This window comes from Helicoverpa armigera, chromosome 3, assembly GCF_030705265.1.
Source record: "Helicoverpa armigera isolate CAAS_96S chromosome 3, ASM3070526v1, whole genome shotgun sequence".
NCBI classification, from domain to species: Eukaryota; Metazoa; Arthropoda; class Insecta; order Lepidoptera; family Noctuidae; genus Helicoverpa; species Helicoverpa armigera.
This window is the reverse complement of record NC_087122.1, coordinates 9,685,457-9,702,678: the sequence shown is the minus strand read 5'-3', so window position 1 is coordinate 9,702,678 and position 17,222 is coordinate 9,685,457. Positions and strand designations below refer to the sequence as shown.

The window sequence follows — 17,222 nt, the reverse complement described above, 5'->3', positions numbered from 1 at the left end:
TAAATACCCTTTGAGCTGGGTGACCGAGGTTTGCGGGACGTGAGACGGTATTATGCGGCGAGTTCATTTGCATTGGGCCGTGTCGACTGACGTGTTTTCAGGCTAGCTATGTGGAGCCACCCGCCCACCATCGGCACCGCCACCCCACTGCATCACGCACACCACGATACCATCGCGTTCTCCGATCTTCAGACCACCTCCCTCCATTAAGCCATTTCAATGCTTTCTAAGCAACTTTATGATTCGTGGTAGCAGAATGAGTTGTAAATATTTATCGATTGTGTTGCCATTGCCAGCCAATCAAATAGCTTGATATTTATAAGTGCCTCAACATTTCCAAATATGCAGATTTTATTAGAATCAGATCAAAAACATAATGAATTCCGTTTCTGTAATTTGACATCAGTAGTGTCTGGGTACGTTGGGAGTTATTCCTTGCAAATAACTTGCTCATACTATTATCATGAACTCATGGCGACTCGACCGCCCAAGCGTATTGTTTACAGTCTGCCATCTTGGCTTCCCTCCCGCGCATTTTGTGCACATGCGCAATCGGCCTCTGACCTTAACTCCGTTGCCCTGGGAAGAGTAGCCCGAAAAAATGCTGCGTAGAACTGGCTAAGCAAAGTATGAGTTCGGATGAAACTACGCAATAGATTTGCCTTGGTGATATTGTTAATGTTTACAATGCCACGTCTCGTTATCCTATTACATTTCTGGTACTGAAATAAGTTGTATTATGGGATGTTAGGTAATCAGGATGCACCTTATCCAGGTGATGTGTTTGCTTGCCAACTAACATTAGAGTGGGCAATAATTAAAATAAGATGGTTTGTAACTAGTGTTTTGAATGAATCAGTTCGTGTTGATTCTTTTAAGGAGCGAAAGATATGGTTGGCTAAGCTGGTTTTGATCAATCTCGTCAATCTTGTCATTTCCTTCTACATGTAACAGATATTGAAACAAGAAAAGTTGGAAATAATTAGGGTTTATCAGACAACTTACATTGACCTAAAAACAAAAGAGCAATAAGAGTAATGTTTTGAAGTCGACTGTTTATAGCTAAACACGCTTGTTTGGCACTATACACTAACTAACCAGTATGTGATCCGTTTAATGATATTGATTAGGTAGTTACCTACTTAATTAGTCATGTTGCACTCAAGTGACACAATTTGTACTCAATATAAACAAATATTTATTAAAATATCTACAATAATTAATATCAATAGTCTAAATATTATGTTGTTATCATCTAATGACGCAAACGTCTAGTCTAGTGCAGTAGTCCTAAACAATAACTTTAGTTAGATGCAAGTATGATGAAACTGTGAACGTCGTCTCTTTAATGAGAGCTTTGACCCTTTTATTTAGTGCAAAAGCACAATAATTGCATGAAAACCCCCCTGAACCAGCGCTGAAAATATTTAGCCTTAATAATTTTACAGCACCGTTAGCTTCCGCACTAGGCACTCAACCATATTTAGCTTTAGCCAAATATACTTTTCGCAGAAAATAACAAAATGGTGAACAAATAGGCTGATGTAAGTGTATAATTCCTCCCTGGTGTTCGTTAATATGAAATAAGCTAGCTCGTGGGAGGTAATTTGCGCCAATAATTGAATTGTTTACGGAAGCAGCCATAACTTATTGTTCGACTTAACTGTCGCAGTATATTAAGTGAGCTGAATACAATTAACTACGAGAACTACTTCATAGAATGAAATCAATAAAAATATGTGGGTTTCGAAATTGAATCCACTTCAAACAGGAGAAAAGTTACAATTTGACCAGCTAGAAGAATGTTAAAAAATGAATTTCTACCACTCAAAAATAGAGTTGAATTTGTCCAAATTACTAAAGAAAGACGTTTTATTGTTTCAGTATGCACATCAATGGACATAAGAAACAACCCGAAGCAACTGAACAACCTGACTGGCTGCCGAGTTATCGAAGGACAGCTCAACATAGTGTTGATGGAGCGCGCCACACCCAAGTTCTTCGCCAACCTGACCTTCCCGGAACTGAGAGAGGTCACCGATTATATTATGATATACAGGTGACACCGATTAACTAATAAAAATAGTGCTAAAATGCCCCAACGCATGTATTTGGCCCACTCTTAGGTGTGGTCGAAAATGGCAAAGTTGTATAAGAGGTTTCACCGCCGAACTACGACTTCGTTTTTTTCTTACCATAGGCAAAATAAAATTGTCTGTAGAATTATGTTAGTGTGTAAATATATGTGCATTAACAGGTTATATTGTTTTGTAGGACGAAGGGCGTGCAGAATCTCGGCGACCTTTTTCCCAACCTCACAGTGATAAGAGGAATGCAGCTCCACAAGGATTATGCACTCGTTATATTCGATAATGAGAATCTGGAAGTAAGTTGATATTATTTCTGGTATATCCCTTAAGTTTCCTTTACGACATAGACGATTGTCAAGAGCCCAAAAAATAAATGCAAAGGGCAAAATTTTTAATAAGACCTTTTGTCAGGATCCTGTCACGGAAGTGAAGCTTTATATATCATAAGCAACTTAGAGAAATATGTTAAAGAATGAGTCTCAATTTTCAAATAGACTCAGATTTAATAGATTTTACTCGATTTCGAAAGCTTAATGTCCCCATAAGTCCTCTAATGACACTACTAAACGTTTGTTACTCAATCCACAGTCCTTGGGTCTTCGTTCTTTAGCGAAGATTGAGAATGGCGGTGTGCGAATACAACAGAACGACAGGCTTTGTTATACAAACACTATTGACTGGTCTCGGATCACTCCGCCTGATGCCGAAAACGTTATTAGGGTAAGTTCAATCATATAAGAATTCAAAAGTCTCACTGCGATGCTTCGCACTTTTGCGGACTGCTGATTGCAAATGATCTAAATGAATCATCTCCTTTGAAAGTTTCTATTTCTTATGCATTCTGCGGGATACCTACTTCTTCTTCTACTTCTTTCTTATCCACTATCAGGAAAATTCAAACTGTTGTTAAGTAGAAAAAAACACATTAAAAAATAACTTAAAGAACCCTATAGATGTATTTCGGCATCTCCGCCTTCCAGACATGTGTCCACTAACTACGGAGTTGGGCCCTCGCATTATTATTGTTCTTCATCAAACTTGTTCTGGTCATGGACCGTGGGACTTACTTGTTATTAGTTCCGCCACGACTCGTGTTTACCCACGGGCCACGATACATATACCTCTACACACAACATTAATTAACGATTTGATTCATTTAAACCCTCCTAACGAATACATCTACGCCATTCTACGCTACATGATACTACTAATTAAGGTGGTGTATCGGTAGACTGGTGAAATCGTGAAATATCAACTTGATAAGTTATGGAAATACTTACTGTTAGCTTTTTCTAACCGTTGTGCCCAAAGTGAAATAGAATATCAAATCCTTTTGGAATGTTCCATAAAGATGATATCATTTCTAGTATTGTGATATTTAATGGATCGTGAGCATAGTGTTGAAACGAGTTACTCTTAAAATAATGTAGGTGACCTCGTCATTCCCAATTAACATTAATATTGATCTAATGTATTGTTGATTTGTAGATGAACTACGACACACGACTGTGTGGGCTGTGCCCGAATGCTCAGAGTCGAGTAGAGGACCATCGCCAGTCGCATTTACAGTGCCCCTCTGACGAAAATGATCGGTTGTTGTGTTGGGATGACAAACACTGCCAGAAGAGTAAGTATTCAAATATTAATTTTATTAGCTGACTTTATGTAAACTGTATTATAATTAAGTAATTGATGGACGTGTCGTAAACAACGGGAGCAACGGACTGAAGACGCGGGGAACATGGGTCATTGAGTATATAGTAATGTGAATGATGCATTGATATGACACACGCTTATTATAGTACGGCTTATTGTACATTCCTTGGCGATGTTTTTGCTTGCATATTCATAGTTGATGGAACTTAGTACTAAGGATGTAGGTACTACATTATCTGTCCGTGAATAAACTGAATAAAGATAACCACATATAACAAATATTTTGACAAACGTTTAACTATGGAGACATGTTTACAATATCACATTATTACAATAGAGTCATAGTTTGAATAGCTGAACGTTGTGTGTACTATTCAGTCACTACATTTTCTGATCTTATTACTAGTTGGTCTAGTAGTTGCAAAGCGCGACTGCTGTGCACGAGGTCTCGATTCGATTCCCAAGTTTTCAAAAAAACTTTAATGCATGAATCTGCAGTCTAGAAGTTATTTTGGACTCATTTTGATTCATGAAAGTTTGTCTTTAGTTCTCTATTAATAATGTTCTCTTCTGTCTAGTTTGTCCACCGGCGTGCGGCGACCGCGGATGCTTAGACGACGCGGCCCGTACTTGCTGCCATAACGCGTGTCTCGGCGGTTGCAGTGGGCCCAGGCCAGAAGACTGCCATGTCTGCCGCAATTTCTCCTTCGGTAATGGCCCGGAACGTAAATGCGTGGATAGCTGCCCTGTTGGGACGTATCAGGTGAGTTCATTAATAACAATTACTACCTATATTCTGAAAAATCCTACTAATATTATAAACGCGAAAGTTTGTATGTATGGATGTTTGTTACTCTTTCACGCAAAAACTACTGAATGGATTTTAATGAAACTTTACAATAATATAGCTTATACATCAGAATAACATATAGGCTACAATTTGTAAACATATTGTTCGAAATACTAAACCTGCGCAGACGAAGTCGCGGGCACCAGCTAGTATAATATAATTATGAAAAAAGACTGGATAAAAAGACCATGCTAATTCTTTTAAGGGCTTTATCTTTTTTCTTTACATTCATTTATTTCATCACGATCTCATGTCCTGTTAAGAAGGGACCAGAGGGGGGAGGGGAAGGGATGTGTGTTCCGGCTTGGACTAGGTGTAATTTTCTAATCCTGAGTGTTTCTCTGCAGTTGTTCTGGCGCTGCGTGACAGAACTTGAGTGTCGCAATGCGCCAGCGCCGCCGATGGACGACGGAGTCCAACGCAGCTCGCCCAAGATAAGGAAATACAAGATCCATGGAAATCGCTGCGTTTTTGTTTGTCCCATTGGGTACAATGAGGAAATGGTGAGTAAAGTTGCAGAAATATAGACGACTACTTGACTTCATTTGCAATTATTTTCTATTAATAACCTCATTTGAATAACGATGAATAACAAAACAAATAAAAGACGATACAAAAGTGTTTGTGTGATTAAAATGTATATATTTACAGGTGGGTGAGAACAACTTGACATGTAGCAAATGCCCCGACGGTGGTTGCATGAAGGAGTGCCAGGGCGGTAAGATCGACTCCATGGCCGCCGCTGAGCAGTTCCGTGGCTGCACGCATATCAAGGGCAAGCTCGAGATAGCCGTCCGCGCCTCTGGTGGTGAGCCTCATGTCTTATGGTCAAGTCCTTACTTCTCCTGATCCTTTTTATTTTCGAAGCTAGCAAATTTTTTGTCTAAGAGCGATTTCAATGAATCGTTTTATAAGCGCTTATATGCTCGGTTCAAACACGCAACTCTATTCTAGATATTTATATAGATAGTGCATAGTCTATTCAGAAATCGCTCTTACGACAATACTTGAATCGCAACCAAACTCCTAAATCTATTATAATATTGTTTGTCGTTTAATTATTGGTTTATCTGAAAACTTTATTTAGTTTGTACAGAAATATGTTTTTTTTTCTCTTAATTAGGAGAACCATCGCCTTAATTTTTTTTCAGACATTTATTATTTACTCAACAATTCATTTATTACAGGCAAGACGTTGTCGGTGTTAGAAGAGTCTTTACGTGAGATACGGGAGATCACCGGTTCGCTGCAAGTCATTCGTGCATACCCTTTAGTCTCACTGATGTTCTTGAAGAATCTTAGGAAAATTACCGGAGCTTTTGAAAAGGGCGCCAAAAATAAGTGAGTTTAATATAGTATTTTTTTTTAGTTGCTATGGCATATTAAGATATTTAGTGATAATTAGATTATTAAGTGAGTGTGAAAAGTAATGGAGGCACATCGTAAGAGCCAAGATGTTACCCACAGACAAGTCTCGACCGTCGGCATAGAGAAAACGACGCAGCGAGCGGCAGGGGGCTGAAGATTCTGTTCAATACTAGTTTATAAAAGCAATAGTTAGTTCAGTAGATTGGTATGTTAGCTTTTATATTTATATATAAATATATATTATAAATAAAAACGTTGAAATAAAATTAAGCTGTCTTTCCCGACTTGTTAACCTCCATGTATAAGATGCAGGTTTTTGAAATATAGGCCCTTATCCCATTGGAGTTACGTGCGTTGACGCTTCTTCTACGCCAAGAGATAGGGGCCATATTATCTCATCGGTATGGTTTCTCTAAAACAGTTTTGTCTATTCTGTGCGTTGCTGTTGATCTAACATTTTTTAATCAAACCAAAATGCATTTCAAAATAGTTTTACGATCGATTTAAAAAGAGAATATAAACGTGCGTTAGTAAGATGTTATAGGTATAACGGTAAACAAATTGGGAGTGGCCGCGATGTGAATGAACGCATACGTATTTGTTACTGTTTTCTTTATAATACATACGTTTGCAAAATCTGAGTCCCGAGTCCAATGCCCAAGCTATGTTAACGTGTCTCTTTTCGGTGGATTCTTTAACTTTTCCGTATAATTAAGTAATGACGTTAATTATATTATGATTTACGTATACCTGGTAACATTTCAGTCAAGTGTTGCATATATTCAACAACCCAAACCTCGAGTTGCTTTGGGACTGGTCTACTCACGGACCCATTGAGATCTCAGGAGGCTCGCTGTTCATACATTTGAACCCTAAGCTGTGCTACGCGAAGATACTGCCGCTTAAAGACATGACTAGAAATCCGAAATCTAACTTCACTGAAATTGAAGTTTCTGAAGATAACAACGGAAATCAGGCCTCCTGTGAGTAGTTTTAATGTAATTGATCTAGTAGTTACTGTGTTGTGTGTACTTCTTGTTTAACTTTTAATCTGATGATGTCTCCGTCGTTCCCTCATTGCTGTGGTCGGAGACTGTTTACGTAGTACATCATTTGACACGTAGGACCGTCTGGTACACGATTATGATCCTTATTCAAAACGTAATAAAGACTTCTTTTGTCCTCGCAGGTTTGCCGGATAACTTACACCTGCGAGTCAGTCAGATCTGTGACAAAGCAGTGGTACTAACGTGGAACATGTATTGCCCTGAAGATATTCGCAAGTTGCTCGGATATTCCGTGTACTATATCGCGGCAGAACATAATGTTACACTCTATGAGCAGAGGGATGTGTGCTCCGATATGTAAGTAGAATCAAAATGCATTTATTCAAAGTAGGCTGAGAAACAGCACTTTTCGAAATTCAAAATTACATGAGATGTCTCCAAAAATCCGTCCCGTTCTTCCAAACCTTGGTTTGTTGTGTTTTTGCTTGGAAGAAGAAATAGTGAAATATACTTCCCATATATAAAATAAACCGGCCAAGTGCGAGTCGGACTCGCGCACGGAGGGTTCCGTACAAATCCTGTATAGATAAAAAGCCTAGTGAGTCTCGCGCCAACCGTTCAATTTAGAACAATCATAGTTATGGTAATTTCGTGAGAGTCAAAATAGCTAATATTTTTTATTTTATAATATAACTAAAATAGTAGGCCAGTACCTTGTAAAAGTTATTATATTAAAGTTATTTATATACAACATTTTATAGTCATCATTCAGAAATCTGATTGAAAATAACTAATTATGTCTTAATTGGGCATATCTGACCCGCTTTGTAAAAAGTGGCGGACATGAATCAAAGTAGTTTTAAATCGTGGAGAATGGTATGACGTTTCTTATAAATATTTTATTAAAATTCCATGGAGACGAATGTCCAGGATCGTTTGAAAAATATAAAAGACAAGCAGTTTCAGAGGATTGTACAGGTTGCAATGCTAGTTTTTATTGTTAAAGACTTTTCATAGAGATAGAAGATGCCAATTCGGATGACCAGGTTCTGATGAGGATCTGCAAACCCTGAGAAATCGAGGGCAACTCTTGAATATTGTAGTCACGCATCGAGTCAAAACCAGACATGTGAGTGTATTTTTGAGGGTACTTGTAAACAATGAAGGTTTGGAGCTGATTTGATTATGGAGACTACAGAGAGTCGAGGGAACTCCTGAACGGTATGTTGCAACTACCACGTGTTTGGGCTTATTTTATTCGTATTGGCGAAGACTTTCCACATAGATAGGTTTGACTGCCATTGTGGGATCGATAGCAAAGATCAGATATAGTTATGGGAACTCCTTTACAATTTATAACGTAACCTTGTGTTGGAGCTTATTTTATTTTAGGTGATGAGAATTCACTACTAATGGGATCTTTTATTTTTTTAAACATACATAGAGTTCTCTCGACTTTCTCACGTCTCCATCATCAGGTAAGCTCTAAACTTTCACTGTTTGATAGTATCACCAGACATACATCTGAGAATCAAGTTTTAATCCTATGCATGCCTACAATTTTTGATAGTTGCCCTCGATTTCTCAGGATTTCCATATTCAGATCCTGACCTGATGACAATGGAAATAAACGGCGAGTATATCTACTCTTTCACTACAAAGAAATGATTTCTCAAATCCGTCAAACTTGGTCGTTTAAATTACCCATTGAAATGAGGAAAATATTTGATGTTTACACCTGATTTTCTCTAGATTCCCATGGTTCACATAGATGCGACTAATGCCATAGTAAATCAGAGCCTTTATCATTATACTGTGCTATATTTCGTTCGTATCCGCCGTAGGTATGGTTTCCATACTAAGGTGCCCAATGACCTTTGAATGATTTAAAATTTTTCACAGTTTAGAGGTAATTATATTTAAGAAGTGTTTGATATGAATTTCAACTTTAATATCTCTACGCGTTCATGTAAAAAAGGGTAGGTAGTAAGATTATAATTATTAAAAAAATATTTTATGTCGTGTAAGCAAAAATAATATTTTAATATTTTATGTAACTTCAAATTTATCATTTTCGCAATTTTTCCTTTATCTGTACTATATAACGCTGCTTCGTGGCGAATTTCAAGATTCTGAGTTCACGGGAAGTACCTTGTAGGTTTTGATTCCCTAGCGTGTGACGGAAATTCGTCTAAGGTGTCGGTATAACTGCTGTATCTTTTGATCGCGTTAACATAGAAGTTTGATTTTTTCACTGCCTAAAGGGACAATAGACCTAGGTATTTGGTATAAATTTCAATTTGATATCTTTATTCGTTCGTGAGAAATAAGGTAGTAAGTTTCATTTTATTAAAATATTTTTTTTATATTATATAACTAAAAAAATGAGATTTTCGCAATTTTTCCTATATTTGCATTATATAACAATGCTTCATGCCAAATTTCAAGACTCTGAGTTTACGGGAAGTATCCTGTAGGTTTTGATTCCTTTGCGAGTGTCCAAAATTTGTTGAAAATATCGACATAATTGGCTGTATCTTTTGATTGCCTTGGCTTAGAAGTTTGATATTTTCACAGCTTAAAGGGACAATAGACCTGAGTATTTCATGTGAATTTCAGCTTGATACGTCCACGCGTTCTTGAGATAAAGGGTCTTGACAGACAGACAGACAGACAGACAGACAGACAGACGGACAACAAAGTGATCCTATAAGGGTTCCGTTTTTTCCTTTCGAGGTACGGAACCCTAACAATTGAAAAAACATCTACATTGTTGTATGTTATTCTAAATTGTTTATTTTACTTTTCTAAAACACAACTAATTTCATATTCTTTTTCAGATGGAATGTGCTCGATATAACCATAGACGAAGCGCGCAATGGCACAAAAGAGGTTACGACCGGAAATGAAAACACTAATATTCTAAACAATCCTTGTTTGAATATGCAGCCGTCCTTCTACCCGCTATCACAATTGACCCCATACACTCGATATGCGGCGTATGTCAAAACTTACACTACATTGCAAGAGAAAAAGGGTGCACAGAGCTCTATCATTTACTTCACTACTTTGCCAGGAAGTAAGTTTAAAAAAAATAAGAATTCAATAAAATAATACCAGTCTTATATTTTAATAAACTATTGTATATTACAATGCATCTTCAATTTATTGGAATCATGTTGAGTATTCTCGTAACTTTATCTATTTATTCTTCGTTTATAGATCCGAGTCCTCCAGTTGGATTGTCAGTGGAGCCCCTAACGCCTCACTCGGTGTTCGTGCGCTGGGGTCCGCCGACGATGGCCAACGGCACCATTATCTTGTACCATGTCGAGATACACGCAAATAGCTACAATGTACCCAAGATTTTGGCGGGGAACACCAACTACTGTGTCAATCGTAAGTTATCCACTACCCATTATATTAGAAAGCTGAAGGGTTTTTTATTCTGTTTGCTTGACTGCCTTACTCTCAGGAACTACTGATTTGATAGCTCGTTTATCAAGTTAGGCTTTATGCATCTGTGCGTAAGAAGTACCTAACTCACAGGAGCTCATCTCCTGGGACTCTTCTGTCTTCTCGAAAGCTAGTTATAAGATAAAACAACCTAAAAAACTCCCATTTCTTGTAGCGGGCGCTCTACCAAACATGATCACAGCAAGAACAGAGGAATCTCCCGAAGCTTCTGCGAAGGAAACGACAGGTGAAGTCACAAACGGCTCGTGTGCTTGCAAGGAGGAGGACAAACCCACATCGCGGTTCAGCACCCGAGCAGAGGAAGAACGGATGGAGACTATCAACTTTGAGAATGAACTGCAGAATAAGGTACCTTGGCATCTTAAATTTAAAGCTCAAAATCGTTTGTAAATAAAGTTATTATTGCGTCTGCGCAAATGCTCGTGCACTATAATATGTCCTGCGCAGCTGGCTGATCTCCTTACATGAAAACAGCCGCCTTGACTGACAAAAGTATTTAACATTTGTCACTTTTTAAAGTACATATGTACTGGAAAAGATTACTCAAAATCGACCTTTATTTTGCAGATTAATTAAACGTCAATTTATTACAGGTGTACAGAAGGAATGACAGGAAGAACCCGAAGAGGGTCAAGCGATCGGTCGACGACAGCCTGAACAGCATGCTTGTCATACTGACTCCGAACTTCGAGCCCAAGGTTGGACTGAACTACACTAACACCACTGATTCTGAAGGTAAGTTTATATTCATCATTATCGCAGTCCACTGCTGGACATAGGCCTCTCCAAGTGTACGCCACTGAGATCGATTTTCGGCTTCTCGTTTATATTCATCCCACTTTAATTTGTTCATTCACTGAATTGTTTGTCCATCATGTGCCTGCTTGTCTGTCGGATAAACAGTCGTGTCTGCCTGTGGACATGACGAAGCCGGAAGACAGAACAAAGATATGAGGATATTTTATAAAACTTAAAAATTACATTATAGTGATGATTATAGCAATTTTTCAACTTGTTTCTGTCTTTTTTATATCGAAACAAGTTCACAGTTTAACGGCATAAACAAACTAGAAATAATCAACCGTACTGCAGTGTCATAATCATGATACGTACATTAATATATCCCAATTCAAAGTTCTCCAATATCAATACCATGTTAAATTATTCCACATTTGTTCGCAGGTTACGTAAAGTCGTTCTACTTCGAACTGGGGGGCAAAGTGAATTCTCTGAAGGTGACAAACATGCGTCACTTCTCTTGGTACACCGTGAACATCTGGGCCTGCCGCGCCAAGCACGAGAATGAGACCGAGCAGGCTTATGTCAAGACCTGGTGCTCTAAGCGCGCTTTCAACACCTTCCGCACTACAGAACGAGGTTAGTAGAATGGAGATAAATGACCTCACTGGACATATTCACTATCGAACTGTAAGTTTGAACGCCAGGTCAACCTGCCTGAATCTATAAAATTTACCAATCGAACCTTCCGCTATTGTGATAAGGTTGAAAATATATTGAAGTAATTTGACATAACAAGTTATCAAGTAAATAGGTAAATCTTAAAGTTAATAACTTTGCGGTCAGTGTTCATTGATGCCACAGTGGCCATAGGCTGCTTTTAACTCAATGAATACCTTCACAAAACATAAATAACGATAGGGGACACTCTACCGATAGTTAACACTAACTGTTAGTGTACAATGCACCAATTTATTAAGCGCGATGATCAAAAGGTTAATAATACACAACTTTATTTATGTTACAGTGAACGCTGACTTGGTGACCAATTTGCAAGCAGAGGTGATCGTGTCGAACAAATCGTTGGCTGAAGTGAACGTCACGTGGAAACCGCCACAGAACCCCAACGGCTTCGTAGTGGCCTACTCCGTGCATTACTCACGCGTCGAGGATAACTTGGCGGTACATACTTATACTATCCACTAAAGCGTTTTTTGCCAAACCAAATTGAAACATATACTGTATGATTACGGCATAAATTCCGATGTTTCTATATTGATATCGGCATCGAGTGTGTTATAAAGCACCTGTCAGTACATGGCTGGTGTACAAATGCTCTTCCGTAGGAGTTAAGATGACTAGAGTAAGTCTTCTGCCTGACTCACATATATCACAGCAAGAAGCCTCATGAAAGGACTTTCTTTATAACAGGCAATTCCACCATTAACCTAAAAACCTTTCTACTAATAAGTAATTATTCCTCAGGGCCAGGATGTGGGTCTTCAAAGCTGCGTAACAGCAGACGACTATGAGAACAACGGTCACAGTTACACGCTACGCAACTTATCGCCCGGCAACTACAGCGTGGAAGTCACGCCCATCACCATGGCCGGCGCCGGCAACGTCTCCGTCGTATTCCCGCCTATTTTTATACCGGTATGTTCTTTGATTTTTGACTTCGAAGATAATTTATGATTTTGATTATATGGTTCTGCTGATGCATATGTAAATCTGCATGTGAAGTGATTTCAAAAGATGTGGTAGCATGGTAATCTTCATCATCAGTCTTTTTAGCGTCTCACTGCAGGGTACAGACCTTGAGCGTCAGTTTCCAGGACTGTAGCCTCGTCTAAGTTATATGACCTGAATAGGACAGTGAATAATGACATGACGTCGTATATGCCATTTAGAGCTATTCACATCCTTACTTTTCTACTCTTACCATTTCGATGTTTGAGCAGATTTTAAACCTTCCTTTGTTTCACAGGAGAGGACGGCCGAAGCCGCGTACGAATGGATCTGGGGCGTAGTGGGTGGCTGTATGATAATGTTCTTAGTCCTGGGCGGAGGCATTTGGTACGCAAGGCGTGGTCTCTTGCCGTCGGCCGAGGCTAACAAGTTGTTTGCCAGCGTGAACCCAGAGTACGTGTCTACAATGTATGTGCCTGATGAATGGGAGGTGCCTAGAGCATCTGTCGAGTGCGTACGCGAACTGGGCCAGGGTTCATTCGGAATGGTAAGCTCATCATTTTTGTCTCTATATTCACCGAGAAATGAATTTATTCAATACATAATATAAAATTACGAATATTATTTTACCTACAGGTTTACGAAGGAATTGTCAAAGGCATTGAAAAAGGAAAGGCGGAGACTAGGTGTGCCGTTAAAACTGTCAACGAGCACGCCACGGATCGGTAAGCAGATCATACTTTTAACAGTTTTAAGACCACCTATTTTTATATAGTTACTTGTATATATATTTTTAATGGTCCAAATGTAGTACATAATCCCCATGTATATAGTCCTAATGTAGTAAGTACGTATATAAATAAATTTCCAAATTTTGTCTGCAGGGAGCGACAAGAGTTCCTGAACGAAGCTTCAGTGATGAAAGCATTCGACACGTTCCACGTGGTGCGGCTCCTAGGCGTGGTGTCGCGCGGACAGCCCACGCTGGTCATCATGGAGCTCATGGAGTTCGGGGACCTCAAGACCTACCTGCGCTCCCATCGCCCCGATGCAGACGCATCGCTGCCTAGAAAGGGGGGGAATGACCCACCCTCACTGCAAAATATATTGCAGGTATGTGTTTACCAAGAGATCCATTTGCCAAAATTTTTTTAATATTTTTTGGTAGATGGATAATGGCCAAATATGAGCTTCTCACTTAGGATTCCAGAAGATGTATATAAATATTTTTAACCCCTACGCTGCCATCCAGATGTGCGTTGTTCATTGAAGCAAGGCAATAACCTATATTACCTTTAAGGACTGGGATTAATAATATTTGCTTCTTTCCAGATGGCTATTGAAATAGCCGACGGTATGGCTTACCTATCGGCCAAAAAATTCGTGCACCGCGACCTCGCGGCGCGCAACTGTATGGTCGCCGGAGACCTGACCGTGAAGGTCGGGGACTTCGGCATGACCAGAGACATATACGAGACTGACTATTATAGGAAAGGCACCAAAGGCTTGTTGCCGGTGCGCTGGATGAGCCCGGAGAGCCTCAAAGATGGGGTAAGTCTTGAATTTACCTGATGTATTTTATTCGAAACAAGCTATAGATCCTGCGGAACATAGTTCCTGTTAACGTGTGTTACTCCTTAGCCACATTTTTTTGTGTCAGTTGAATTTATTATCACACCATTTAATTTCATTTTTTAAATTGCTTTATATTGAAACCTTTTACTCACCGTGCTCTCTCCGCAGGTGTTCTCGAGCAGTAGCGACGTGTGGAGCTACGGCGTAGTGTTATGGGAGATGGCGACGCTCGCCATGCAGCCGTACCAGGGCCTGTCCAACGAGCAGGTGGTGCGCTACGTGGTGGAGGGCGGCGTGATGGAGCGGCCCGAGCACTGCCCCGACCGCCTGTACGAGCTCATGCGCGCCTGCTGGGCCCACCGGGCCCCGCTGCGGCCCAGCTTCCTGCAGCTGGTGGCGGACCTGGTGCCCACCGCCATGCCGCACTTCCGCGGCCGCTCCTTCTTCCACACGCCGCAGGGGCAGGAGATGTACGCCTTGCAGCGCACCGCTATGGGTATGTCCTCTCTCTTACGCTATACATTACTTCTCTGTACCTCTATACTGCTCGTTTACACCAAGATTTATACGCGAATTACCTATCGTAAAACTGTTATTAGAGTAAAATCTAAGGAATATTAAACCTTACTGTGATAAGACCAATGAATTGGTAATTGTTCGCTGTCCTGATCGTTATGACTGAAACACAATAAACGGCGTTCTAACGATTGATCCACAATGATAGTCTGTTTTAACAATTTTCCAAATTTAGTAGTACTGAGTGATGCTAATGTGTAATCAACCATACACGTAAATTTGATTCACCTAGTGTTCTGGTCTTCGTCAGCAAATGATAACATTTGTTGCTAGTACAAATCTATTATAATTTAACTCGAGCCCGCTTTTCTGTTCCCTTCGTTGCGCTCCATAGAGACGTGTGCCGAGTCGGAGGCACGCTAACCAAACGTAAGTAGCGGTCACTGTTTGCATGTTTAACGTTCAGATGCGTGCGGGACACTTGTTATCATTTCCTGAGTGACCATGAATCATTTGTAGTGCCAGTTATTATTCATTTGCAACACCGATTTTATTGGGCTGATCATAATACCCAAATTATTGTTGTTGGCCATTCCCAACGTGTACTGGGACGTACCGTACAAGTTCTAAAAATGTTGGCCTCGTCTTTTTGCTGTCCTACGCTTTAGACTACTTTAGAGTGATCTAGCCTCGAGTAGATTTTTATCAATAGAATTCCACTTTCATCCCATTCGTTGTTATTAATTTTCCCGCACTGCAATAGTTTGCGATACGAATAGGCTTTCAAGAGTTATAGGATGAATTTTATTCTTGAAAAATGACATAGAGCTAAGCAGTAGGTACCTATTGTCTTTTCTCGGGGTCGGTGTATCTGATGTATGCGATGGTTCCGCAGAGGAGGAGCAGGAGCTGGCGGAGGTGAACGTGGGCGCGGTGGCGACGGGCTCGGGCTCCAACCTGTTCGGCGTGTCGGGGCGGCTGGCGTCGTGGGTGCGCGAGCTGTCGTCGGTGCGGTCGCGCGGCTCGGACGACGCGGCCGCCGAGCCGCTGCAGCCGCTGCACGCCGACCTCAAGCCCGCCAACGGCGTGCCGCCCTCCGCCGCCGGCTGCTAGCGTGCCGCCGCCGCCACACACCGCATCTACCTCAGGACTCTTCGAATCCTAGCCTAGTGTAAATACCGTAATATCGTCCGACGAGCGGGGATCGTCTCTCCACCGGAACCCGCCCCGCGTCTGCGACGTGCGGGACGGACTTCCGACTTATCGTACTGAACTCATATTAGGGAGAGGCGCTGCATCTCCACGCATTTATTGATCGCGCCGGGGCCGGTGCGACGCTGGACAGTTTGTGTGAGGAGTGAGCCCTCCGCGGCGATGCATTTTTTTCGTCTGACGATTCGTTTTCATATCAGGAAAGTAATATTTTTGCTGAGACGATATTAAGTGAGTCGATTTGTCTCGACGTGAATCCTATATAGTTTACCTCGACGTTATTATATAGTTATAATCGGTGTCACTTGTGACATAGCCTATTAATGTTAAGTTTACCGTTTAAGATGTAAAAGCGTGTATAGTTTTATGTAGGCGAGATCGTGTACAAATTATTTTTATTGAGTTTTTGACATACGTTTCTATTGTTTCTGAGGTAAAATTCAATTTGTAACGGGTGTCAAATTCGTTGAAGTTGTTATGTTGTTGTGCCGAGTACTTTTGTTACAATTACAACTGTACTTGCGATATGAATTTGCCACTTGTCCTTATCGATGCAAAATGAGCTTGCTTATAATACTCAACTGTTGGATATGCCGCTTTATATATCAACTTATTTTTTTACTTCTCTAATGAATTTCACATGTTCGATTAAAATTTTATTGACCACCAAAGATTTGGAAACTAAATGTCTAAATTTACATTTTTTTTAATGCTGTTACTTATTGCAGCTGTGTTATCAAAGTTTGCAAACATCATTAGACAATCGGATTATATGCATTTGCATATGCAAACATGCGGTATTTTTACATAATTATTTATTTAACTGTGCATATTTCTGGGGTTAAATATATCACGCCTTTTGTACGTTGCGATAATAACGTGATTCTGCCGATAGTTAGATGCTGTGTGTCTTACGAAAATTCGCCTAACGGGATGATTGACTACAAAATAAATTGAGAAATTAAACTAGGTTTTGATAGTGCATTTTTGTACGCATATTTTGTAATTTTGATAGTGCACTATAATCCGATGTCTAATAATTAT

At 40.0% G+C, this 17,222-nt stretch overlaps 1 protein-coding gene across 2 annotated transcripts in view; it reads left to right on the top strand.

The window, feature by feature from the left end:
- The window catches only part of Inr (Insulin-like receptor), a 47,765-nt gene extending 30,634 nt beyond the window's left edge, over window positions 1–17,131 (top strand). The window contains exons 3-26 of one of the 2 annotated variants that reach the window (XM_049835940.2): window positions 1,885–2,059; window positions 2,275–2,386; window positions 2,679–2,810; window positions 3,579–3,717; window positions 4,325–4,509; window positions 4,944–5,099; window positions 5,248–5,404; window positions 5,784–5,937; window positions 6,730–6,947; window positions 7,154–7,328; window positions 9,812–10,050; window positions 10,194–10,370; window positions 10,603–10,796; window positions 11,042–11,183; window positions 11,631–11,825; window positions 12,214–12,368; window positions 12,672–12,842; window positions 13,174–13,422; window positions 13,512–13,600; window positions 13,760–13,988; window positions 14,208–14,426; window positions 14,619–14,946; window positions 15,361–15,395; window positions 15,862–15,979. In XM_049835940.2, the coding sequence (XP_049691897.1) occupies window positions 1,885–2,059; window positions 2,275–2,386; window positions 2,679–2,810; window positions 3,579–3,717; window positions 4,325–4,509; window positions 4,944–5,099; window positions 5,248–5,404; window positions 5,784–5,937; window positions 6,730–6,947; window positions 7,154–7,328; window positions 9,812–10,050; window positions 10,194–10,370; window positions 10,603–10,796; window positions 11,042–11,183; window positions 11,631–11,825; window positions 12,214–12,368; window positions 12,672–12,842; window positions 13,174–13,422; window positions 13,512–13,600; window positions 13,760–13,988; window positions 14,208–14,426; window positions 14,619–14,946; window positions 15,361–15,389 (4,019 nt within the window). In that variant the 3' untranslated portion in view covers window positions 15,390–15,395; window positions 15,862–15,979. Of the gene's footprint in view, window positions 1–1,884; window positions 2,060–2,274; window positions 2,387–2,678; window positions 2,811–3,578; window positions 3,718–4,324; window positions 4,510–4,943; window positions 5,100–5,247; window positions 5,405–5,783; window positions 5,938–6,729; window positions 6,948–7,153; window positions 7,329–9,811; window positions 10,051–10,193; window positions 10,371–10,602; window positions 10,797–11,041; window positions 11,184–11,630; window positions 11,826–12,213; window positions 12,369–12,671; window positions 12,843–13,173; window positions 13,423–13,511; window positions 13,601–13,759; window positions 13,989–14,207; window positions 14,427–14,618; window positions 14,947–15,360; window positions 15,396–15,861 lie in introns of both variants that reach the window. The other variant, XM_049835939.2, reaches the window with a different exon arrangement.
- Window positions 17,132–17,222: the final 91 nt, after the last annotated feature.